General features: G+C 41.5%; 1 protein-coding gene across 1 annotated transcript in view; it reads right to left on the bottom strand.

The window, feature by feature from the left end:
- Positions 1-22,596, bottom strand: part of CLNK (cytokine dependent hematopoietic cell linker) — a gene marked incomplete at its 5' end in the record, with an annotated part of 99,163 nt that overhangs the window by 67,374 nt on the left and 9,193 nt on the right. The window contains 2 exons of the mRNA XM_036852257.1: positions 9,104-9,192; positions 19,867-19,895. Of these exons, the coding sequence (XP_036708152.1) occupies positions 9,104-9,192; positions 19,867-19,895 (118 nt within the window). The remainder of the gene's footprint in view (positions 1-9,103; positions 9,193-19,866; positions 19,896-22,596) is intronic.

The raw sequence follows: 22,596 nt of genomic DNA, 5'->3' as shown, positions 1-22,596 counted from the left end.
ATAGCAGAATACTGAGGCAGAAGAATGGATAAGTGACCTGGAAGATAAAATAGTGGAAACGACTGCCACGAGCAGAATAAAGAGAAAAGAATGAAAAGAATTGAGGACAGTATCAGAGACCTCTGGGACAACATTAAATGCACCAACATTCGAAATATAGGGGTCCTAGAAGAAGAAGAGAGAAGAAGAAAGGGTTCTGAGAAATATTTGAAGAGAGTGTAGTTGAAAACTTCCCTAATACGGAAAGGGAAATAGTCACTCAAGTCCAGAGAAGCACAGGGAGGCCCAAACAGGATAAATCCAAGGAGAAACATGCCAAGACACATATTAATCAAACTATCAACAATTAAATACAAAGAAAAATATTAAAAGCAGCAAGGGAAAAGCAACAAATAACATACAAGGAATCCCATTAATGTTAACAGCTGATCTTCCAGCAGAAACTCTGCAAGCAGAAGGGGAGTGACAGGACATATTTAAAGTGATTGAAAGGGAAAAACCTACAACCAGATTACTCTACCCAGCAAGGATCTCATTCAGATTGACGGAGAAATTAAACCTTAACAGACAAGCAAAAGTTAAAGAATTCCAGCACCCCCAACCCAGCTTTATAACAAATGCTAAAGGAACTTCTCTAGGCAGGAAACACAAGAGAAGGAAAAGATCTACAATAACAAATCCAAACAGTTAAGAAAATGGTAATAGGAACATACATATCGATAACTACCTTAAATGTAAATGGATTAAATGCTCCAACTAAAAGACACAGACTGGCTGAATGGATACAAAACAAGACCTGTATATATGATGTCTACAAGAGACACACTTCAGGCCTAGGGACCCATAGAGACTGAAAGTGAGAGCATGGAAAAAGATATTCCATGCAAATGGAAATCAAAAAGAAAGCTGGAGTAGCAATTCTCATATCAGACAAAATTGACTTTAAAATAAAGGACTATTACAAGGGACAAAGAAGGCCACTACATAATGATCAAGGGATCAATCCAAGAAGACAATATAACAATTGTAAATATTTATGAACCCAACATAGGTGCACCTCAATACATAAGGCAAATGCTAACAGCCATACAAGGGGAAATCGACAGTAACACAATCATAGTAGGGGATTTTAACACCCTACTTTCACCAATGGACAGGTCATCCAAAATGAAAATAAATAAGGAAACACAAGCTTTAAATGATACATTAAACAAGATGGACTTAATTGATGTTTATAGGACATTCCATCCAAAAATAACAGAATACACATTTTTCTCAAGTGGTCATGGAACATTCTCCAGGATAGATCATATCTTGGGTCACAAATCAAGCCTTGGTAAATTTTTTTTTTTTTTTTTAAGAGAAGAAAGATATTCGCCATGTATTTCTTCTTTAGGTCTTTTTTTTTAAAAATTTATTTTTATATATATTTTTGGCTGTGTTGGGTCCTCGTTCCTGTGCGAGGGCTTTCTCTAGTTGCGGCGAGTGGGGGCCACTCTTCATCGCGGTGTGCAGGCCTCTCACTATCGAGGCTCCAGACGTGCAAGCTCAGTAGTTGTGGCTCACGGGCCCAGTTTCTCTGTGGCATGTGGGATCTTCCCAGACCAGGGCTCAAACCCGTGTCCCCTGCATTGGCAGGCAGATTCTCAACCACTGCACCACCAGGGAAGCCCAAGCCTTGGTAAATTTAAGACAATTGAAATCATATCAAGCATCTTTTCTGACCACAATGCTATGAGAGTAGATATCAATTACAGGAAAAAATCTGTAGGAAAACTACTAAATAACCAAGAGATCACTGAAGAAATCAAAGAGGAAATAAAAAAATACCTAGAAACAAATGACAATGAAAACACAATGACTGAAAATCTATGGGATGCAGCAAAAGCAGTTCTAAGCGGGAAGTTTATAGCAATACAATCCTATCTTAAGAAGCAAGAAACATCTCAAATAAACAACCTAACCTTACACCAAAAGCAATTAGACAAAGAAGAACAAAAAACCCCCAAAGTTAGTAGAAGGAAAGACATCATAAAGATCAGATCAGAAATAAATGAAAAATAAATGAAGGAAACAATAGCGAAGATCAATAAAACTAAAAGCTGTCTCTTTGAGAAGATAAACAAACTGATAAACCACTAGCCAGACTTATCAAGAAAAAAAGGGAGAAATGCAAATCAATAGAATTAGAATGAAAAAGGAGATGTAACAACTGACACTGCAGAAATACAAAGGATCATGAGAGATTACTACAAGCAACTATATGCTAATAAAATGGACAACCTGGAAGAAATGGACAATTCTTAGAAAGCACAACCTTCTGAAGCTGAAGCAGGAAGATATAGAAAATATAAACAGACCAATCACAAAAACTGAAATTGAGACTGTGATTAAAAATCTTCTGACAAACAAAAGCCCAGGACCAGATGGCTTCACAGGCAAATTCTGTCAAACATTTAGAGAAGAGCTAACATTATCCTTCTCAACTCTTCCAAAAATAGCAGAGGGAGGAACAGTCCTAAACTTCATTCTATGAACCACCATCACCCTGATACCAAACCAGACAAAGATGTCACAAAGAAAGGAAACTACAGGCCAATACCACTGATGAACATAGATACAAAGATCCTTAAACAAAATACTAGCGAACAGAATCCAACAACACATAAAAGGATAATACACCATGATGAAGTGGGGTTTATCCCAGGATGTAAGGATTCTTCAATATATGCAAATCAATCAATGGATAAACCATATTAACAAATTGAAGGAGAAAAACCATATGATCATCTCAATAGATGCAGAAAACTCTTTCAAACAAAATTTAACACCGATTTATGATAAAAACTCTCCAGAAAGTAGGCATAGAGGGAAACCTGCCTCAACATAGTTAAAGGCCATATATGACAAACCCACAAGTCAACATCGTTCTCAATGGTGAAAAACTGAACCATTTCCTCTAAGATCAGGAGCAAAGACAGGTTGCCCGCTCTCACCCACTATTTACTCACATTGTTTTGGAAGTTTTAGCCACAGCAATCAGAGAAGAAAAAAGAAATAACAAGGAATCCAAATTGGAAAAAGAAGTAAAGCTGTCACTGTTTGCAGATGACATGATACTATACATAGAGAATCCTAAAGTTGCTACCGGAAAACTACTAGAGTTAATCAATGAATTTGGTAAAGTAGCAGGATACAAAATTAATGCACAGAAATCTCTTGCATTCCTATACACTAATGATGAAAAATCTGAAAGAGAAATTAAGGAGACACTCCCATTTACCATTGCAACAAAAGAATAAAATACCTAGGAATAAATCTACCTAAGGAGACAAAAGACCTGTATGCAGAAAACTGTAAGACACTGATGAAAGGAATTAAAGATAATACAAACAGATGGAGAGATATACCATGTTATTGGATTGGAAGAATCAACATTGTGAAAATGACTATACTACCACAAAGCAATCTACAGATCAATGCAATCCCTATCAAAATACCAATGGCATTTTTCACAGAACTAGAACAAAAAATTCACAATTTGTATGAAACACAAAAGACCTCGAATAGCCAAAGCAATCTTGAGAAAGAAAAATGGAGCTGGGGGAATCAGGCTCCCAGACTTCAGACTATACTATGAAATTACAGTAATCAAGACAGTATGGTATTGGCACAGAAACAGAAATATAGATCAAAGGAACAGGATAGAAAGCCCAGAGATAAATCCTGACACATATGGTCACCTTATTTCTGATGAAGGAGGCAAGAATATACAATGGAGAAAAGACAGGCTTTTCAATAAGTGGTGCCAGGAAAACTGGACAGCTACATGTAAAAGAATGAATTAGAACACACCCTAACACCATACAGAAAAGTAAACTCAAATGATTCAAGACTAAATGTAAGGCCAGACACTATAAAACTCTTAGAGGAAAACATAGGCAGAACACTCTATGACATAAACCACAAGATCCTTTTGACCCACCTCCTAGAGAAATAGAATAAAAACGAAAATAAACAAATGAGACGTAATGAAATTAAAAGCTTTTGCACAGCAAAGGGAAACCATAAAAAGACGAAGACAACCCTCAGAATGGGAGAAATATTTGCAAAAAATGAAGCAACTGACAAAGGATTAATCTCCAAGATTTAGGCAGCTCATGCAGCTCAATATCAAAAAACCAAACAACAACCCAATACAAAAATGGGCAGAAGACCTAAATAGACATTTCTCCAAAGAAGATATACTGATTGCCACAAACACATGAAAGATGCTCAACAATACTAATCATTAGAGAAATGCCAAATCAAAACGTACAATGAGGGGCTTCCCTGGTGGTGCAGTGGTTGCAGAATCTGCCTGCCAATGCAAGGGACACGGGTTCAAGCCCTGGTCTGGGAAGATCCCACATGCCGCGGAGCAACTAGGCCTGCGAGCCACAATTACTGAGCCTGCGCGTCTGGAGCCTGTGCTCCGCAACAAGAGAGGCAGCGATAGGGAAAGGCCCGCGCACCACGATGAAGAGTGGCCCTCACTTGCTGCAACTAGAGAAAGCCCTCGCACAGAAATGAAGACTCAACACAGCCAAAAATAAAGAAATAAATAAATAAAATTAAAAAAAAAACCAACAACTACAATGAGGTATCACCTCACACCAGTCAGAATGGCATCATGAAAATATGTACAAACAATAAATGCTGGAGTGGGTGTGGAGAAAAGGGAACCCTCTTGCATTGTTGGTGGGAATGTAAATTGATACAACCACTATGGAGAACAGTATGGAGGTTCCTTAAAAAACTAAAAATAGAACTACCATACGACCCAGCAATCCCACTTCTGGGCATATACCCTGAGAAAACCATACTTCAAAAAGAGTCATGTACCACAATGTTCATTGCAGCTCTATTTACAATAGACAGGACATGGAAGCAACCTACGTGTCCATCAAAAGATGAGTGGATAAAGAAGATGTGGCACATATATACAATGGAATATTACTCAGCCATAAAAAGAAATGAAATTGAGTTATTTGTATTGAGGTGGATGGACCTCGAGTCTGTCATACAGAGTGAAGTAAGTCAGAGAGAGAAAAACAAATACCGTATGCTAACACATATATATGGAATCTGAAAAAAAAATGGTCATAAAGAACTTAGGGGCAAGACAGGAATAAAGACACAGACCTACTAGAGAATGGACTTGAGGATATGGGGAGGGGGAAGGGGAAGCTGGGACAAAGTGAGAGAGTGGCATGGACATATATACACTACCAAATGTAAAATAGATAGCTAGTGGGAAGCAGCCGCATAGCACAGGGAGATCAGCTCGGTGCTTTGTGACCACCTAGAGGGGTGGGATAGGGAGGGTAGGAGGGAGACACAAGAGGGAGGAGATATGGGGATATATGTATATGTATAGCTGATTCACTTTGTTATAAGGCAGAAACGAACACACCATTGTAAAGCAATTATACTCCAAGAAAGATATTAAAGAAAAAATGAGCAAATCGAATACAACAATACATTAAAAGGTTCATACACCATGATCAAATGAGATTTATTCCAGGGATGCAAGTATAGTTCAATCTGCAAATCAATCAACACGATACACCACATTAAGAAAACGAAGGATAAAAAAATCACATGATGACTTCAATAGATGCAGAAAAGTATTTGACAAGTTTCAACATCTATTTATGATAAAAACTCAATAAAATGAGTATAGGAGGCATATACCTTAACATAATAAAGGTCATGTATGACAAACCCACAGTTAACATCATACTCAACCAGAAGTGTCTTAACTGAGACCATGAATGTAAAATTTTTAGCAAAATACCTGATGGTCAACACTCAGTAAACACTAGTTGTAAATATTATTATGACTGCTACTGTAATAACAACTACTATTAAAAAAAGCTTGAGATAAGGGAAGGCCACCAATCATGGTTTGTTCTCCTCCCTTTAAAGTCTCTCTAACATTTGTTAAGTACTTTATATGTGTTAGGTGCTTTCTGTACTCTATTTCATTGTATAAGCAGAAATATCTATGAGGTGATTTTACTATAGTGTAGAAACCTGGAATTAGATAGGCTTGAGTTTAAATTCTAGGTCTGCATTATTCTCATTCTCAAATATATTTAGACAAGTGCTTTATTAGTCCCAAGCTTCCAAGTGTATGTCTTTTTTTTATCATCACTCTATCAAAGCAGTTTGGTAAAAGTAAAGACTAGTTACAGGATGAGTCTGCTTTCCAGGTAAGCAACAGCACAGGGGGGAACTCACCAGGCCCCTCTCTGGAGGACATTTTGGGCTCCACTTTGGCTCAAGGCAACTCTGCTCATTCAATGAAAAGGTATAGAATGCAATTTAGTAAATCTGTGTTCTCCATGGGACAGCATAAAGAAGGAGATAGACCCACTGAAGACAACAATTTTGACTTTCAATGTGCTAGCCCTTGATTTCCCCAAGTGCTTCCTATGGAAAGCAAGGCTTGAGTCTTACATGAACAGAGGAATCAGGCAAGTTTTGAAGGGCCCGTTTATCCAACATAAGGAGTTCAGGTGCAGGAGACCAGGGACTGACATAGTGATTTAAGAGCAGGAACAGGTTAGAAGGGGAGAGCTTGGTGACCCAAAGGAAAAATATTACATCACTGAACACAAAGGTGGAGTAGAAACGTTTGCATATTTGCGTTCATGCTGTGCCCCCGGCAACAGGTCATTATAGCCCTGAAACCCTGCCTACTTGGTCTGGTCTCAGGAGGTAAGCAGGGATCAGACCGGGAGTTCTTGGATGGGAAACCAGGTGAGATTGGTCTGCTTAGCGTTAGCATGGGTCCAAGATGGAGTCATCCTCTCCTAGATCTAAACTGTGAGTCCACTTTATGACCTTGAGGAGGTTACTTAACCTCCCTTACTTCAGTCTGTAAATTGGAGAAGGCTAAAGTTACCTTATTCGGTTGCAGTCAGAGATTAATTGAGCAAATTGTATATGAAGGTTCTACTTTGGTGCCTGCCCATGACAGGAGCTGAGGACATGTTAGATCCCTTCTCTCTAGTTGACGTGCTGAGTATCAGTGGAGCTGAGTGCCCATGGCAAAGCAAAGATGCTGGGAGGTGCACTCCATGGGTTTTCACAATTGACCTGGCAAAGCGGGGGAGGTGACTGGGTTGTTCTCCTCCAGAACTGCACACAGAAGTGAGTTCTGAGCTGAAGCACCAGTATTTGACTCCTTTGGGATTTGACAGATAGACATTTTTGCAAGGACATCATTTTTATACTATTATGGCAACCAAGACTCCTTAGAGCACAGTCTCTCTGGGAAAGCCTTGGACCTGCTGGAAGAACTGGAGATGTGAGACAGAGCCCATCTTTAGTTCTGTCACCTTGCTAGACTTCATGGGGGCAGGGCACAAAGGGATGCCAGCAGGAGCCACAACCACCACTCCAGGTCTGAAGAGAATCTACATCAGACCCTCAGAATCTTGCCCCCAGGACCAAATATAAATATTTTGGTTTATTTTTTCCAGAAAGAGAAAGGGACAGAGTTTTATTTTAAATATAATGCATTACATCTATTTATCTATTAACCTATCTAGTATCTGTCTACTGTGACTATCAGGGTTCTTACTAAAAGCTCAGTATATATAAGCCTTATACTTTATAAAATATTTTGTGATTGATTGATTCATCGTGTGTATGTGTGTGTGAGTGTGTGTCCTGGGATGAAGAGCCATAGCTTTAATTTAATTTTTTAAAAAAACTTATTTATTTATTTATTTTTATTTTTGGCTGTATTGGGTCTTTGTTGCTGTGTGCGGGCTTTCTCTAGTTACGGTGAGCAGGGGCTACTCTTTGTTGTGGTGTGCGGGCTTATTGCAGTGGCTTCTCTTGTTGTGGAGCACGGGCTCTAGGCACGTGGGCTTCAGTAGTTGTGGCACGTGGGCTCAGTAGTTGTGGCTTGTGGGCTCTAGAGCGCAGGCTCAGTAGTTGTGGTGCACAGGCTTAGTTGCTCCAAGGCATGTGGGATCTTCCCAAACCAGGGCTCAAACCCATGTCCCTTGCATTGGCAGGCGGATTCTTAACAACTGCACCACCAGGGAAGTCCAAATTCTTAAAGAAGTCTTTCAAATAGTAAAGAACCAATGATTTTACAGCTAAATCCTGTCTATCTATCTATCTATCTATCTATCTATCTATCTATCTATCTATCTATCTATCTATCTATCTATCTATCTATCTGTCTATCTATCTATCTGTCTATCTATCATCTATTTATTATCTATCTCTATCATTTCTATCTATCCCATTTATCATCTATAGATAGGTTAGTTAAAAGTATTCAAATTATGTACATATAATTTAACAATTTATTTATAGTATTAGATATCTGATTTCATGTTATAAATTTAAAATTTTCTTGTCATCAAACTTCTTTGTAAATATTATTAATGACTTCATAGTATGAATATATCATAATACATTCAATGATTTTTCTATTATTGAATATTTAGCATGATCCTAGTGTGTTGCCATTTAAAATATATTATAAAATATAGATAAGTATTTAAATATTAATCCAAATTTTAGCTTAATTCTTTAGTTTAAATTCCCAACCGTAGAATTATGGGGCCTAAGAAAATGGACATTTTTATATTTGTTAGTTAATATTATGAAATTGCTTTCCAAAGAGTTTCTTGCAATTTAAAATTTCACCATGAGTTTTAGGAAGTGATTTTCTCATCACACACTTGCCAGCACCATGTGTTGGTATTTTCACCTTATCCAATCTTCACAATGGCCATTGTGAGTTAATTTTTGTCTTTATTGTATAGTTGAGGAATGGAAATATAATGTTTTTCCCTTTCTCTATATTAATGCCTCAATATTTATTTATTTTTCCAGTTTTACTGAGAAATAATTGACATACATCACTGTATAAGTTTAAGACATACAGCATGATGATTTGATTTACATATATTGTAGGAATACAGTTTTCTACCCAAGAACTGAAATGCAGTTTTCTCTGCCAGGGAATTATGCCATTTGGAAAAGTTTAATTGTTTTAAATTCACTAAGTACCTTAAAAAAAGCCACTTACTTTGTAAATATCAAACACTGACAAAATAGGTAAGGAAAGCAGCTGACTTACGCTGTCAAGAAGAGGCTCATTAATAGTCTGGTACTGGCCTGCCAACAAGAAGAGACCAAAATGTTATTGCAAAACATTGGGAAGACTGGGCCCTTGTTTTTCTCCGGAAATCTTGCGCTCATTTCAATTAATTTTTCTTGACTGTAATTGCTCAAAATGAAGTGCACATTTCCATGCTTCTCATTCTATCAGCTGCTCTTACATAACAGGGGCAATGGAAAAGGAGGAAAGAGAATCAAATCCCAACTAAGAAGCCTTTCCACAGCAAGCTAGCCTTCTCATTGAAAGAGAAACAATGTTAGAAGGAACGCCGCCCCCCAATCAGTAGCACCCAAAGTGATGACTCAGCAGCATCTCAGCCAATGACCACATGTGTTTTCCCCTTGCCCTGTGGCACACGTTGTATTTGCAATAATCTGTCCACACATTGTCTTCTTTTTTTTCTTTTTTTTTTTTTTTTAATTATTTATTTATTTATTTATTTTTGGCTGTGTTGGGTCTTCATTGCTGTGCGAGGGCTTTCTCTAGTTGCGGCGAACAGGGGCCACTCTTCATCGCGGTGCACGGGCCTCTCACTGTCGCGGCCTCTCTTGCTGCGGAGCACAAGCTCCAGACGCGCAGGCTCAGTAGTTGTGGCGCACGGGCTTAGTTGTTCCGCGGCATGTGGGATCTTCCCAGACCAGGGCTCGAACCCGTGTCCCCTGCATTGGCAGGCAGATTCTCAACGACTGCGCCACCAGGGAAGCCCTCTTTTTTTTAATTAATTAATTAATTTATTTATTTTTGGCTGTGTTGGGTCTTCGTTTCTGTGCGAGGGCTTTCTCTAGTTGCGGCAAGTGGGGGCCACTCTTCATCGCAGTGTGTGGGCCTCTCACCATCGCGGCCTCTCTTGTTGCGGAGCACAGGCTCCAGATGCGCAGGCTCAGCAGTTGTGGCTCACGGGCCCATCTGCTCCGCGGCATGTGGGATCTTCCCAGACCAGGGCTTGAACCCGTGTCCCCTGCATTGGCAGGCAGATTCTCAACCACTGCACCACCAGGGAAGCCCCACACATTGTCTTCTTGAACAGACTCTATATATGTGAAGAGTAGGGGCCATATCTACTTATTCATCTATCCCTGACTTGAGGTGTAGGGCCCTGTTGACCAAATGAGTTCTTGATAGGCGTTTGTTGAATAAATCTTGTTCAGCAGATGTTTCTCAACACTCAACTTCCTCCCTTGGACTTGTTCTATGAAAGATTGCCAGAAGGTCATCTAGTGTACTCAGTGCTCGATGTTTTACATTTTACCCTCAGATTATGCAAAACCACCAAAGAATTGCTCATATGACCTGCAGGTCTTTTTGCTTCCTCATACACTTAATTTTCCTAAATTGCAGTATAATTTCATGCTGTTAGTCTGAATTTAGGAACATTGTAGGCAGAAAATGTTCTTATCACGTTCTCTTTATTAGCACATATATGAGAAGTTTCTAGTAGGTCTCAGGACCAGAAGCTGCACACTTCTTGGCTTTGATTTAATGGAAAACATCCACCCTAGAAGAGATCACATTTCCCTTCCTCCTTTGGCTGTTAAGACTGTCAGGGCAAATTTCTAGCCTGTGTCCAAATAGTGCAGAGGACCAGGGTGTGATGTGTATTTCTGCCTTTTGGCCTGGCTTCATTGTGTTCTTAAACTTTTGTCCCTTCACCCTGAATTCTCGTCCCATACCAAAATACAAAATTAATAGCTGTGAACTTGTGCCAGCATGCCAAAGCCTTCTGTAGGGTGTAATGTATAAATTAATGAAACTTTGGCTCAGTGGAAACACAGTTCTATGGAATTTGCCTAGGACCAGTGCATGGGGGAAGTGTTAAGTCAGAGCTAATCTCCTTGAGATAATGAGCCAGGAGGACGAGTATCCTGTCTGCACCTGCACCAGTTAGTCTATTCTGGTGGTAGGACCAGCAGCAAACACTACCCCGGGGCACTAATAACATCTCCCTGTCCCAGCACAATTACACCCCTAGTGAGATCCCTGGCAGAGAAACCTACAGGTTTTCCAGCCCTTTAGCAATTTGTACTCTCTCATGAATTGAGTTAAATTAATAATGTCACCCATTAAACACCAGCTGGTCTGGCAGGCACAAATGAGCACACCCTTACTGGGGATCCGCTCTGGCACTTGTGATCTAGGAAAGCAGCTCCACTGTCTAATTCAGGGTTCAATATCATTTCATTTTAGGATATTGGCTTCATTGAACGTAGTCATTATACCCACATTCTCATGGAGAGCTGTGGGGGATCTCTTCTTTCAGCAGCATTGCAGTCTGAGACCCTCCTGGATTCCCCAAATATGCTACGTGCCACTTCTGGGTCTTTGCTTGTGTCAATTCCACCTGGAGTCCCTGCCTCCTCCATTTTGTTTTCCAAAATGCTCAGTAAACTTTGAGATCCTCCTGGGGCTTCCCTTTCTGACCACTCCAGATCACTGTAATCTCAGCGAATCGTTAGAGCCGTCATTTTCTGTTTTACTCACCATTATGCAAATAAAAAGAAGCAGCGTCTGATTACTTCTCTGTTGTTTAAGTCCACTGCCCTTCTATAGGGAAGGAATTATCTTTTATCTCTATCTCCCTCAGTACCTACCTGTGTTATGAACAATGCAGAGTTTTGGAAATGTAATTTTAAAAGCATAGTTTTAAAACTGTAAATCAGCACCTGTCATTCATGGCCCATGAAACATAGCCCAGATTCCCTACCATTGCTCCCAGAGGCCAGCAAAGCCTGGTTCCTGCCCTGTCTCTGATCTCATCTCTCTCTAGTTCCTTCCTCCTCTGAGCTCTAACCATATCAGCCTCTTTTTAAGTTCATCCAGTACATCTACCACAGAGATGTCGCATGTGTCCCTTAGTTCAGAAAGTTCTCTCCTCAGCTCTGCCCAGGCCTGGATACTTTTCATCCATCATACTGTGTCTTAAATGTCATCTCCTCTGGAGGACCCTCCCTGACCTCCAATCTCAGCTAAAAATTAAGGAGCGCCCTCCAGCCCCGGTCATCACTAGCTCAGGCGCCTGGAAGTGGTGAGAATGCTGTGTGCTCATCAAACCCCCTCTCCTCCTCCTGTGGGCGCTCGGCTGGCGCACAGTTCCTGGCGTCCCTTGCACTGGGCGGTCTTGGCATGGAGCTATGGACACTGGGATGAGGCAGGTGTGATGGATTCCACTGCAGGCCGGCCCGCTTGACCCTCCACCTCTCATTCCTGCCCCAGTGGCTGGCCAGAGACAGAGGACCCCAAGGCCCTCAGGGATAATGGAAGCCACTGGGTAAAAAGAGAGTGAATACCAAATGAATGTTGGGAAAAAGACCTCCTTCAATTTACATGGGATTGTGATGTGAGCAAGAAATAAACGTTCATTTTATTAAACTACTAACATTTGTAGTTTATGCATTCTAGATGTTAGTCCTCCCTGATTAATACACCCTGCTCAGCTTCTCCTTAGCATGTAAGAACAAAGCAAGCCAACGAATATATCACACAGTTACAGATGGTGGTGCCTGTCTCCCCCAAGGCAGTGGTGAGATTCCAGGCTCTTGATCACTCCTGTAACCCTGTGTACGGTAAGTGACAATAAATGGCCAGTCGGCGGTGGAAACACCCAGAACTTGGAACCAGCGACAGAACTTTCAGTAGAACCTGGTCCCCTCCCTTGCTGAGCGAACTTGAGATTGGTGCTGCCTCTTGCTGGACCCAGATCCTCACCATAGCAACAGTCCCCCGAATTCTTCCCAGTCTTTGAGTCTTCCTGGAAGGGAAGGATAGATGGGCTTCTCAGAGAGAGCCGTTTTTTTAGAAAGATGAGGGAAGCTGCTTAGTAGCTTTCCCCATCACCATCCTGGAAGAGTGATGGTGAAGCTGTGACAGTGGAGGGTCCCTCCTCACCCTCTGGAACCAAAGAGCCACAGAGAACAACTGATTTCTGCGTGACCCTCAAGGAAACATCTTTTTACAAAAGACAACATTTCCCTAACAGTTATTTATTTATTTATTCTTTTAAGGAATCCCTTTATTTTTTTAATTAATTTATTTATTTATTTATTTATTTTTGGCTGTGTTGGGCCTTCGTTTCTGTGCGAGGGCTTTCTCTAGTTGCAGCGAGCGGGGGCCGCTCTTCATCGCGGTGTGCGGGCCTCTCACTGTCGCGGCCTCTCACTGTCGCGGCCTCTCTTATTGCGGAGCACAGGCTCCAGACGCACAGGCTCAGTAGTTGTGGCTCATGGGCCTAGTTGCTCCGCGGCATGTGGGATCTTCCCAGGCCAGGGCTCGAACCTGTGTCCCCTGCATTGGCAGGCAGATTCTCAACCACTGCGCCACCAGGGAAGCCCACTAACAGTTATTTTTAAGAGGGAAATGAAGATGAATGTGTGTCACGTAAAGCTCGGGGGGTTTCCTGACTGGCAGAGGCGATTACCCCAGACATTAGTCCTGAACATGGACACCTTGTGCCTGCAGAGGTGTGACAAAGGTGTACGACCAATGCCCATCAAATTTAGGTCCCCTGACCATTGGCATCTTGGATGCTTTATAAAAAAGAAAGAAAGCCAACTTGGGCCCCAGAGCAAATCAACTGCTTTTCACACAAGCTCCTACGGTGATATTTATTCTGGTCTCAGAAGTCTGAGAATTAGTGAAATAGAAGCTTCCACTCTTGTGCAGTGGAAGGTGAGCCATGTGAGTTAAATAAAGTGAAGAAGAGAGACTCTCAGGCTATTTTCACTTATCAACACTTCCATGAACTTAAGCCCCTGGAGGTGCAAGCCTGGTGCCTTATCTACGTCCCCATTTAGTACCTTTAAAGGGACAGGGTAGCTGGCTAAGCACCCAAGTGCTATTGCCATGGCATAGTCATGGGTGAAGAAAATCCCGAACTAGTCCCATGAAGAGAATGTGCTTCCCTGGTGTGAGAAGGGTAGAAGTAGGAAGCCTGCAGAGTTCTAGAACTTTCTGTTTCTCTAGGAAGTGAAATGAGTTAACAGGTCTTTCAGATGATTGTATTTCTAAACCAGACAGGTTCCCCAAGCAAAACCAGCTTCTGCTTTCCTTTCAGTCATGAAACTTCAGAGGGAGAGGCACAGGGGGAGAGAGGAAAGGTGAGGGTTAGGGTTGCCTCCAATTCCAGAGGCTGCCAGATGGACTTACTCATAAATATGTAGAAAAAAGCAAGAGGCCAGTGAATCCTAACTTCCCGTCACTAAGTACTCCAGAGCAGAGACCACTGTGTCTCGCCATAACCATTTTCCCTTGCTGCTCTGTACTAGAACCCGTCCTGGTTGGCTGGGTACATGGCCACCTTGAGTAAGTCCTTATTACCTGTCCTAATCTTCATGTGGGCATGAGTTCAAGTTTTGGTTGATGGAAGAGGTGGAAAATCAACTCACAGTTTCCAGGAAACTTTCTTGAGGGAAATTATTGTGCACCATTCATTCCTTCTTCTCCTTCCCTTCCTCCCTCCTGCAGCCCAGAGCGCAGACATCACTATTTTAGGCGATGGTATGGAGGCCAACTCGAGGCGGGGAGGGATGCAGGAGGGGCAGGGTCTCTGACTTTGAGGAGAAGAGCTGCCAAACAGCCTTGGACTGCTTGCCTCTGGACTTGACTTACATAAAAAAATATACATAAACATTTGTCATGTTTCAGCCCCATGATTTCTTTTTTAAAGTGTCTTGCAGCCTTAAATTTTTTTTTTTTTATCAGCCTTGGTGCTCACCAATAACGTAGCAGAGCCTCTGATCAAAGGCATGGACACATGTTTCACAGAAGCTGAATGAGAAGTTCTAGGTTCAAATCCTGGCCGTTTCACTTTCTGCCCATGTGACCTCAGGCAAGCTTGTAAGCCTGGTGGGAATAAGAGTATCTACCCCAACTAGCTGTTGAGTAGCGTAAATAAATAACTCCCTGGCTCAGTGCACCACTAAGGAATTGCTGTGTTCTGTGTTTCATGTCTTTTCAAGTTCAACTTCATGGCCAAATCTTTTTTCACTCAATCCAGATCTTTAGATCTTCAGATCTATATTAGGAACTTGTTCATTATTTAGTGCCCATTTTCAAACCAAATATGTGCCTTTTCCAACATTCAACTCTGTTGACGAGCACCAGTCAGTTCTTCAGAAGGGTTCTTCAAGCTGCGGTCCCTTCTAGCCGTGAAGCTCTGGGATTCAATGACTGAGAAAACCGAGGCTGACAATATTTGGTGCCTAACTTAACATGTGTGCTGTGATGAATCTGAGTTCTACACTACTGTGTCTTTATAAGTTCCCTAACTTCACCTGGGCTTCATTTAGCTGATCTATACAGCAAGGATAATAAAATCTGTACCTTACAACTAAATTAGATAAGTTTATAAAAGGTCTGGCACAAAGTAGGGACTCCATATATGTTAGTTTCTTTTCATTTTCTCTCATTCACAGGTCCTAGGGCTTGCTGGTATCATGAGAGAACCAGTATTCAAACTCTGAGCTCCACACTTACAGCCCTTGGTTCTTTCCTCTACAAGATGCTGCCTTTCTCCATTTTTATCTTTTAAAAACTTGAAAGTATTGGGGATGGAGGGCATCGGCCTGATCTTCCTCTCACTATGGTGAGGAGTAGGATAGTTTACACACTTTACCCTGGCAGGTCCCAAAGTTTAGAACATCTTCAGCTTGGCATCAATCCATGGTTATAGCGAAAGGCAGGAAGGAACTTGCCTAGGGTTACTTTCACTGTCTCTGAGTAAAGGATTATGATGTCCAATAAGCCTTGACTATGACTTGTATAGTCAAGGGGAGCAGAGAAGGAAAAGGGAAGAAAAGAGGGAAGTAGGAAGGGAAAGAAAGAGACAGGAATAGAGATATAGAATATATATACACACATACAATATATGTATGTTATATATCTATTATATATTGAATTTGTCATCTATCATCTATCTGTCTACCTATCTATCTACCTATCTATCTACCGGCTCAGTCATCTAGCACTTCTGGGAATTTTGGTTTTATTCACTGTACCACAGTCTCTTGATCTGAAGATTATGAGCTGTGAATTCCAAGTCACAAATAGTCTAAACTCACAGTTACATGGGAAACATGTACTGGGAGTTGGGAGAACAGGCTTAATGTTCTCACTAGATGGCTCTTGGAAATTCACTTCCCTTTTCTAGTTCTTAGTTTCCTCATCTGTAGAGCACAGCTGTAGAATCTCAGACTAGCTAAGTCCCCAGAAATTTTCATTTTTATTCCTTTTTTTAAAAGCTTGTGACCAAAACTGGTTAGAGTGTCTGTCACATTAATAAACTACCACAATTGGTTGAATGAATGGATGGATGGATGAATGAATGGTGATAGTTAAGGCAGCTGCCTCTTGGTGGAGACAGCTTTGATAGTTTCCATCCACCTATCTATATATATTTTTGCTTCAGCCAGTGATTCTCAAAAGACTGTCCTAGAACTACATGAATTAGAATTATTGTGTTAAAGGTAAAGATTCTCTGGCCTCACTATAGCTCTACCAAAGCATAAACGCTGGCGTGGGCTTGATGATATGCATTTTTCACTGCTGTCATTCTGATACATGATGAATTGTGAAGACATTGTAAATCCTTGGGCATATCAACCTTAGATGATTTGAGTCCTGGCTTGTGCTTATAAGAACTGGGTGGACACCTTTTCCCTGCAATTCAACTGTTAACGTTTCTGTTCACCAATTTCCCCAACATCTTGGAGAGAACCAGCCTCTGATAAATTAACACAGGTACTGCATTATCTAGAAATGGCCAGAAGGAGGCACTGGATGCTCACATATTCCATACCCACCTTTCCTCCCTCTAGTCCTAAAATTTGTATTAATTTTTCTTTTAGAAGTGGGAAAAACCAACGTTTAAGATTGACTTCCTGGGCTTCCCTGGTGGCACAGTGGTTGAGAATCCGCCTGCCAATGCAGGGGACATGGGTTCGAGCCCTGGTCCGGGAAGATCCCACATGCCACGGAGCAACGGAGCCCATGCGCCGTGACTACTGAGCCTGATCTCTAGAGCCCGCAGGCCACAACTACTGAGCCCATGCACCGCAACTACTGAAGCCTGCCCTCCTAGAGCCTGTGCTCCACAACAAGAGAAGCCACGGCAATGAGAAGCCCGCACACCGCAATGAAGAGTAGCCCCCACTCGCCGCAACTAGAGAAAGCCGGTACGCTGCAACAAAGACACAACACAGCCAAAAAAAAAAAAAAAAAAAAAAAAAGATTGATTTCCTTAGAAAAAAAAAAACAAAACAAGTGTTCCTGGAGAAAATCTCCTGAGTTTATTTTATGGAAAAACATGACCCTGTTCTCTATATATCAACTTCACAGAAGATGTTGGTATTGACAGATTGTCCAAGTTTGAATATGTGTCTGTCTTCTCCAGGCCTAGAGAATTTTTTTTTTTGATAGATGGTTTTCAGTATACAAAAAAAAATGCTGCTGTAGAAAAATTATAAGATACAGTTAAGCAAAAAAGAGGAGAATAAAAATCACTATGATGTCCGCATACCAAGATAACCACTATAAATATTTGATTAGAGAAAATCCCTAACAACACATACACACATGATATAATCTATGTATATATGATCAAAATGTATACGCACTGTTTTCCTGCCTGCCCCTTCATATAATAGCATGCTATAACATACCCGTAACTGAATATGCTTCAACATCATCATTTTTAACGGCTATGTAGTATTCTTTCATATAGATGCCCTACCATATTTTCAACAAATCCCATGGTAAAAAATTGCAAACAACTTTAAAGTATCTGGGAATGTTATAAATAGCACCACGATGAGCAGTCTCTTATGTAAACCATCATGTGCATCTTTAATTATATCAGTTTTATTATAGTGTAGTAGACACTGGCATTGGTGCCTAAGCTTGCATAGGCTGGAGTGGTGTGGTTTGCTACGTATTTTTGTCAGGGTACAGATCTGAGTGCCTATGGGCAGGTCTGGGCAGCTTTATCTCAATTGACTTTTGGGGGCTTATGATTTTTTTTCTTTTCCCTGCTTGTGTCTCTAGAATGTTGTTAATGAAGTGGAATACCACCTGTCAGTTTTTCTTCTACCTTAAGGCAGGTGGAGAACGAGCCCAAAGCGGGAGGGGTACAGGTCACATTTATAATTCACCAGTCACCGAATCAGATTAACAACCTCATTTCCAAGCACCATCCCCTTTAGAATTCTCTACAGTCCCCCCAAGACTTTAAGTGGATGGTAGGAAGGGCTGAGAGGTGACAAGTAGATGGAGGGGGGGTACTTTTGACACCAAGGACTCAGTACAATTTGGAAACATCTACCTTGAGAGAATGTAACCTTTCTTAGGACCCGAGAAGCTTCAGAAAAACATGTTCTGCAAGAGGGATTAGAGCTGGGGGCTCGTTTGTTTCTTATTTATATTCATACTTGCAGCGTTGATTTTGCTTTTTCCTCCTTCTCCTCGCTGCTGTGCAAGCCACGCTGGGTGGCTGGGTGCTGCTTATATTCTCCAACATGTGCTATAATGAATCTTGTGAATTGATTTGCTGATGACATCACTCCCAATGCATCTATTGCTTCTTTCCACACTTCCTGTATTTCTCTCTCTCTTTTATTTTTTTTTGGCCATGCCACACAGCTTGTGGGATCCTAATTCCCCTACCAGGGATCGAACCCGGGCCCGTGGCAGTGAAAGCGCAGTGTCTTAGCCACTGGACTGTCAGGGAATTCCCTATTTCTCTTAATTTTTATTTATTTATTTATTTATTTATTTATTTATTTATTTATTTATTTATTTATTTATTTATTTATGGCTGTGTTGGGTCTTCGTTTCTGTGCGAGGGCTTTCTCTAGTTGTGGCAAGCGGGGGCCACTCTTCATCGTGGTGCGCGGGCCTCTCACTATCGCGGCCTCTCTTGTTGCGGAGCACAGGCTCCAGATGCGCAGGCTCAGTAATTGTGGCTCACGGGCCCAGTTGCTCCGCGGCATGTGGGATCCTCCCAGACCAGGGCTCGAACCCGTGTCCCCTGCATTGTCAGGCAGATTCTCAACACTGCGCCACCAGGGAAGCCCCCCTATTTCTCTTTTTTTATGTCTCATCCCAGTCATTATTTCTAGTGACTAGTTTTCTAGTTAGCTCTATGGGACTTTCCTTGATATAATAATACTCCAAGATGAGTAAGTATATACTTTATTCACACTTTAATGGGGTCTTACTCTGTGTCTGGTAACAGGAACTAGGCTCTGAAAAGAGATGCAGGAGAAGCATAAAATGTGGTTTCTGACCCATTCACTCACTCAACACATATTTTGGGAGGAGCCCATTATGTACAGTTTAGTTGAACAAACACTAATGAGTAGCCACAATACTGGCATTCAGGCAGACTTATACCCACTTCGCAGTTGAAGGAACTCAGGCCCACAGGGATCTGGGCTTCATCCAAGGCTGCACAGCTAATAAATGGAGAGGCACGATTCCCACCCCGTCTGCCAGCCTCCAAAGCTGTGGATGTCACACACTTCCAGCCTGGGAGCCACCAGAGGGAAAGACCCTAAGTCACCAGTGTCACCTGGAACAGGCCAATAGTTTTATCCAAAGAAAAACAGAAAAGAATGGAAAGAAGAGTAACGGACTCCTGCTAACATTCCCACTGCTTAGGTGTCTGGGGGACCCTGACTCACCTGTGACACTATGGATTCGAGGCCATGACCTAGGGTAGAAAAGAGAACCAAGGTTAAGTGTCAGCTGCAAGCGATTCATCGTCCTCCCCAGAGGAGTGGGTAGTCATCAAAGGCAGATCACAAATCAACTTATGGGACACTTACTTTATGTTTGTGCTGTTCTAGACCTAAAGGAACATCTCATTACAGAGAACACAGAAAATAGAAAAATGCATGGAGAAGAAAATAACGGTCAACACCACAGCTGATATTTTGGCGAGTCTCAGGCACATATGTGCATGCGTGTATGAGGATGTCTTCATGCATTTCAATATACAGATGTCTAAAAATAATATAAAACAATGTATAGGCTCCTGATGTTAAAAATGCATTGTAGATCTTTGTTATTCGAAAACATGGTATTTATCAGCTGTGTGATTTTTGGAGAGGGAAATTAGGTTCTTGCTCAGTTTTACAATTGTAAATCATGTTGCAGTGTGTACCCTTGCTGCAGCACGATATCCTTCTTAATCTGATCGCTGAGTGTTTCCATGGACAGACTCCATCAAGTGCAACTGCTATGAAGGTGTCTGATAACGATAATGTGGGTCTCCTAGGCCCCTTGTTTCATATCACTCAGGTGCCTTCTGGATGGGTTGAATGAATTTATATTCTTATCTACAAGTGTGAAGTGACCATCTCAACATATCTTACCACCATTAAATCCACGACCATTTAAAACAACTTTTCCTACTTGCTACTTGATTCCTTATTTTATCTGTTTCACTTCCCTGATGCCTAGTTAGATTTAATTATTGTTTATTTATTTATTTCAAATGGTTTTGGGCCATTTGCATTTCTTCGGTGGTAAGTTATCTGGAAAGACCAACGAGGTCTTCTCCTGGCTGCCACAGCCCGCCTTGGACAGTGTGATTTTGAAAGCACATTTCCCCTAGATTTCGGGCAATGATCTGAAAAGCCCTGGGGCAATGGAAAGCTCGGAAGGATGTGGCTTCTGTGAGCTTACTTGTTTGTGTCTTTAATAATCCCTTTGCATGGCCCCTATCCTCTGAGGCTCTCAAAGTGCGTCACAGGAGCAATTAATTGAGCATCGCAACACACGCCGGGTGTAAATATTTATGAGGCCTCATTGGTGGCTGTGACACCGGGCACAGAATAGTTAAACTGGGAGATAATAGTCACCAGGAGACTACAGCCCACGAGTCCCACTTCCAGCTCAGACTGTTACTCTCTGCTCACCACGTTAATACTCAAAATGATTCTGTTGGGTAGCTCTCCCTGTCCCAAGTTTATAGACGAGGAAACGGAGGACTCAGAGGGCTCCATGACTTGCCCAGTCCCACGGAAAGCAAGAGACTTGCCACCAGCCTGTTGGACCCTCAGATCCTTGTTGCCTCCCGGGGCCCTTGCCTGCAGGCAGTGGCGAGTCATGCTTTGGAGGGATTTTGCAACTGCGTCTGGGATGCTTTGTGCTTAGCTCTTGGCACTCTTTCAAGTTGCCTGAGATGCTGCAGAAATTAACAGTAAATCAGTCAGGAAGGAGCAGATCATTTATCTGGGTCCTGAGAGATCTCTTTTGACACTTTCCACACGCAGCCCCTTCCCTGACATCTTGGTCTTTGATTAAAGCCTCAGAAGACTCCCCAGACTTGCAGCTCCTGACATGTGACATGGAAATGATACGTTTCTGTGACTGTGTACAGGGAGCTTGATGCAAGCAGGGCAGGCCAGGCCGTGGACAGAAGGCAGCACCTCAGAGCAGGCAGGATGCAATCCTGAGCCCAGGGACTTTGAATACGAGGCACCCTCTTGCCGGGATCCTAGGAGGAGCTTCAGGGTTTTTTTTTGTTTGTTTGTTTGTTTTTGTTTTGTCATATTTTATCATGACACATCAATACATCCAGGATTTATTTTTCAATCCATTGACGTTTAACAGAATCATGTTGAAGATTAAACATGAATTGAGTTTTAAATCTGCTTCCACCCCTTGACCTTAGTCTATGTTATTTCAAAGTCATTGTCATTTCCTTCAGCATGTCAGCCCTATCACAATGCCTGTACTTTTCCATTGGATGACCTGAGATCATTTTTTTGTTTGTTTGTTTTTTCCTTAACTTTTTATTTTATGTTGGAGTGTAGTTGATTAACAATGTTGGGTTAGTTTCATGTGTACAGCAAAGTGATTTAGTTATATATATACAGATATCTATTCTTTTTCAAATTCTTTTTCCATTTAGATTGTTACATAATATTGAGCAGAGTTCCCTGTGCTATACAGTAGGTCCTTGTTGGTAATCTATTTTAAATACAGCAGTATGTACATGTACATTGCTTATATGCGGAATCTAAAAAAATATGTTGCAAATGAACTTATTTACAACAAAGAAATAGACTCACAGACTTAGAGAATGAACTTATGGTTACCAGGGGAGAAGAGTGGGGGGGAGGGATAGATTGGGAGTTTGGGATTGACATGTACACACTTCAGGTTTTAAATTAGGATTTCATCCTCCTTCTGACCTTGGCCTCAGCTGACTCTTATTTTATTTTATTTATTTTTCCCCTCACCCGATTTTTAGAATCAAAGATCATTAACATTGAAAGCGTGTTGGAGGTAATATCCAATTCGTGGTTCCAAGTTTCAGATTCTCGGAGGTGGGACTGAGGTCTTTGGACAGCTAAAAAGGGTGGATCTGAAGGGGAAAATGCCTGTTCAGGCACAAGCAAGGC

This window comes from Balaenoptera musculus, chromosome 5 (genome assembly GCF_009873245.2).
Source record: "Balaenoptera musculus isolate JJ_BM4_2016_0621 chromosome 5, mBalMus1.pri.v3, whole genome shotgun sequence".
Lineage (NCBI taxonomy): Eukaryota > Metazoa > Chordata > Mammalia > Artiodactyla > Balaenopteridae > Balaenoptera > Balaenoptera musculus.
The sequence above is the reverse complement of the archived record's forward strand: the minus strand, read 5'-3'. Positions and strand labels throughout refer to the sequence as shown.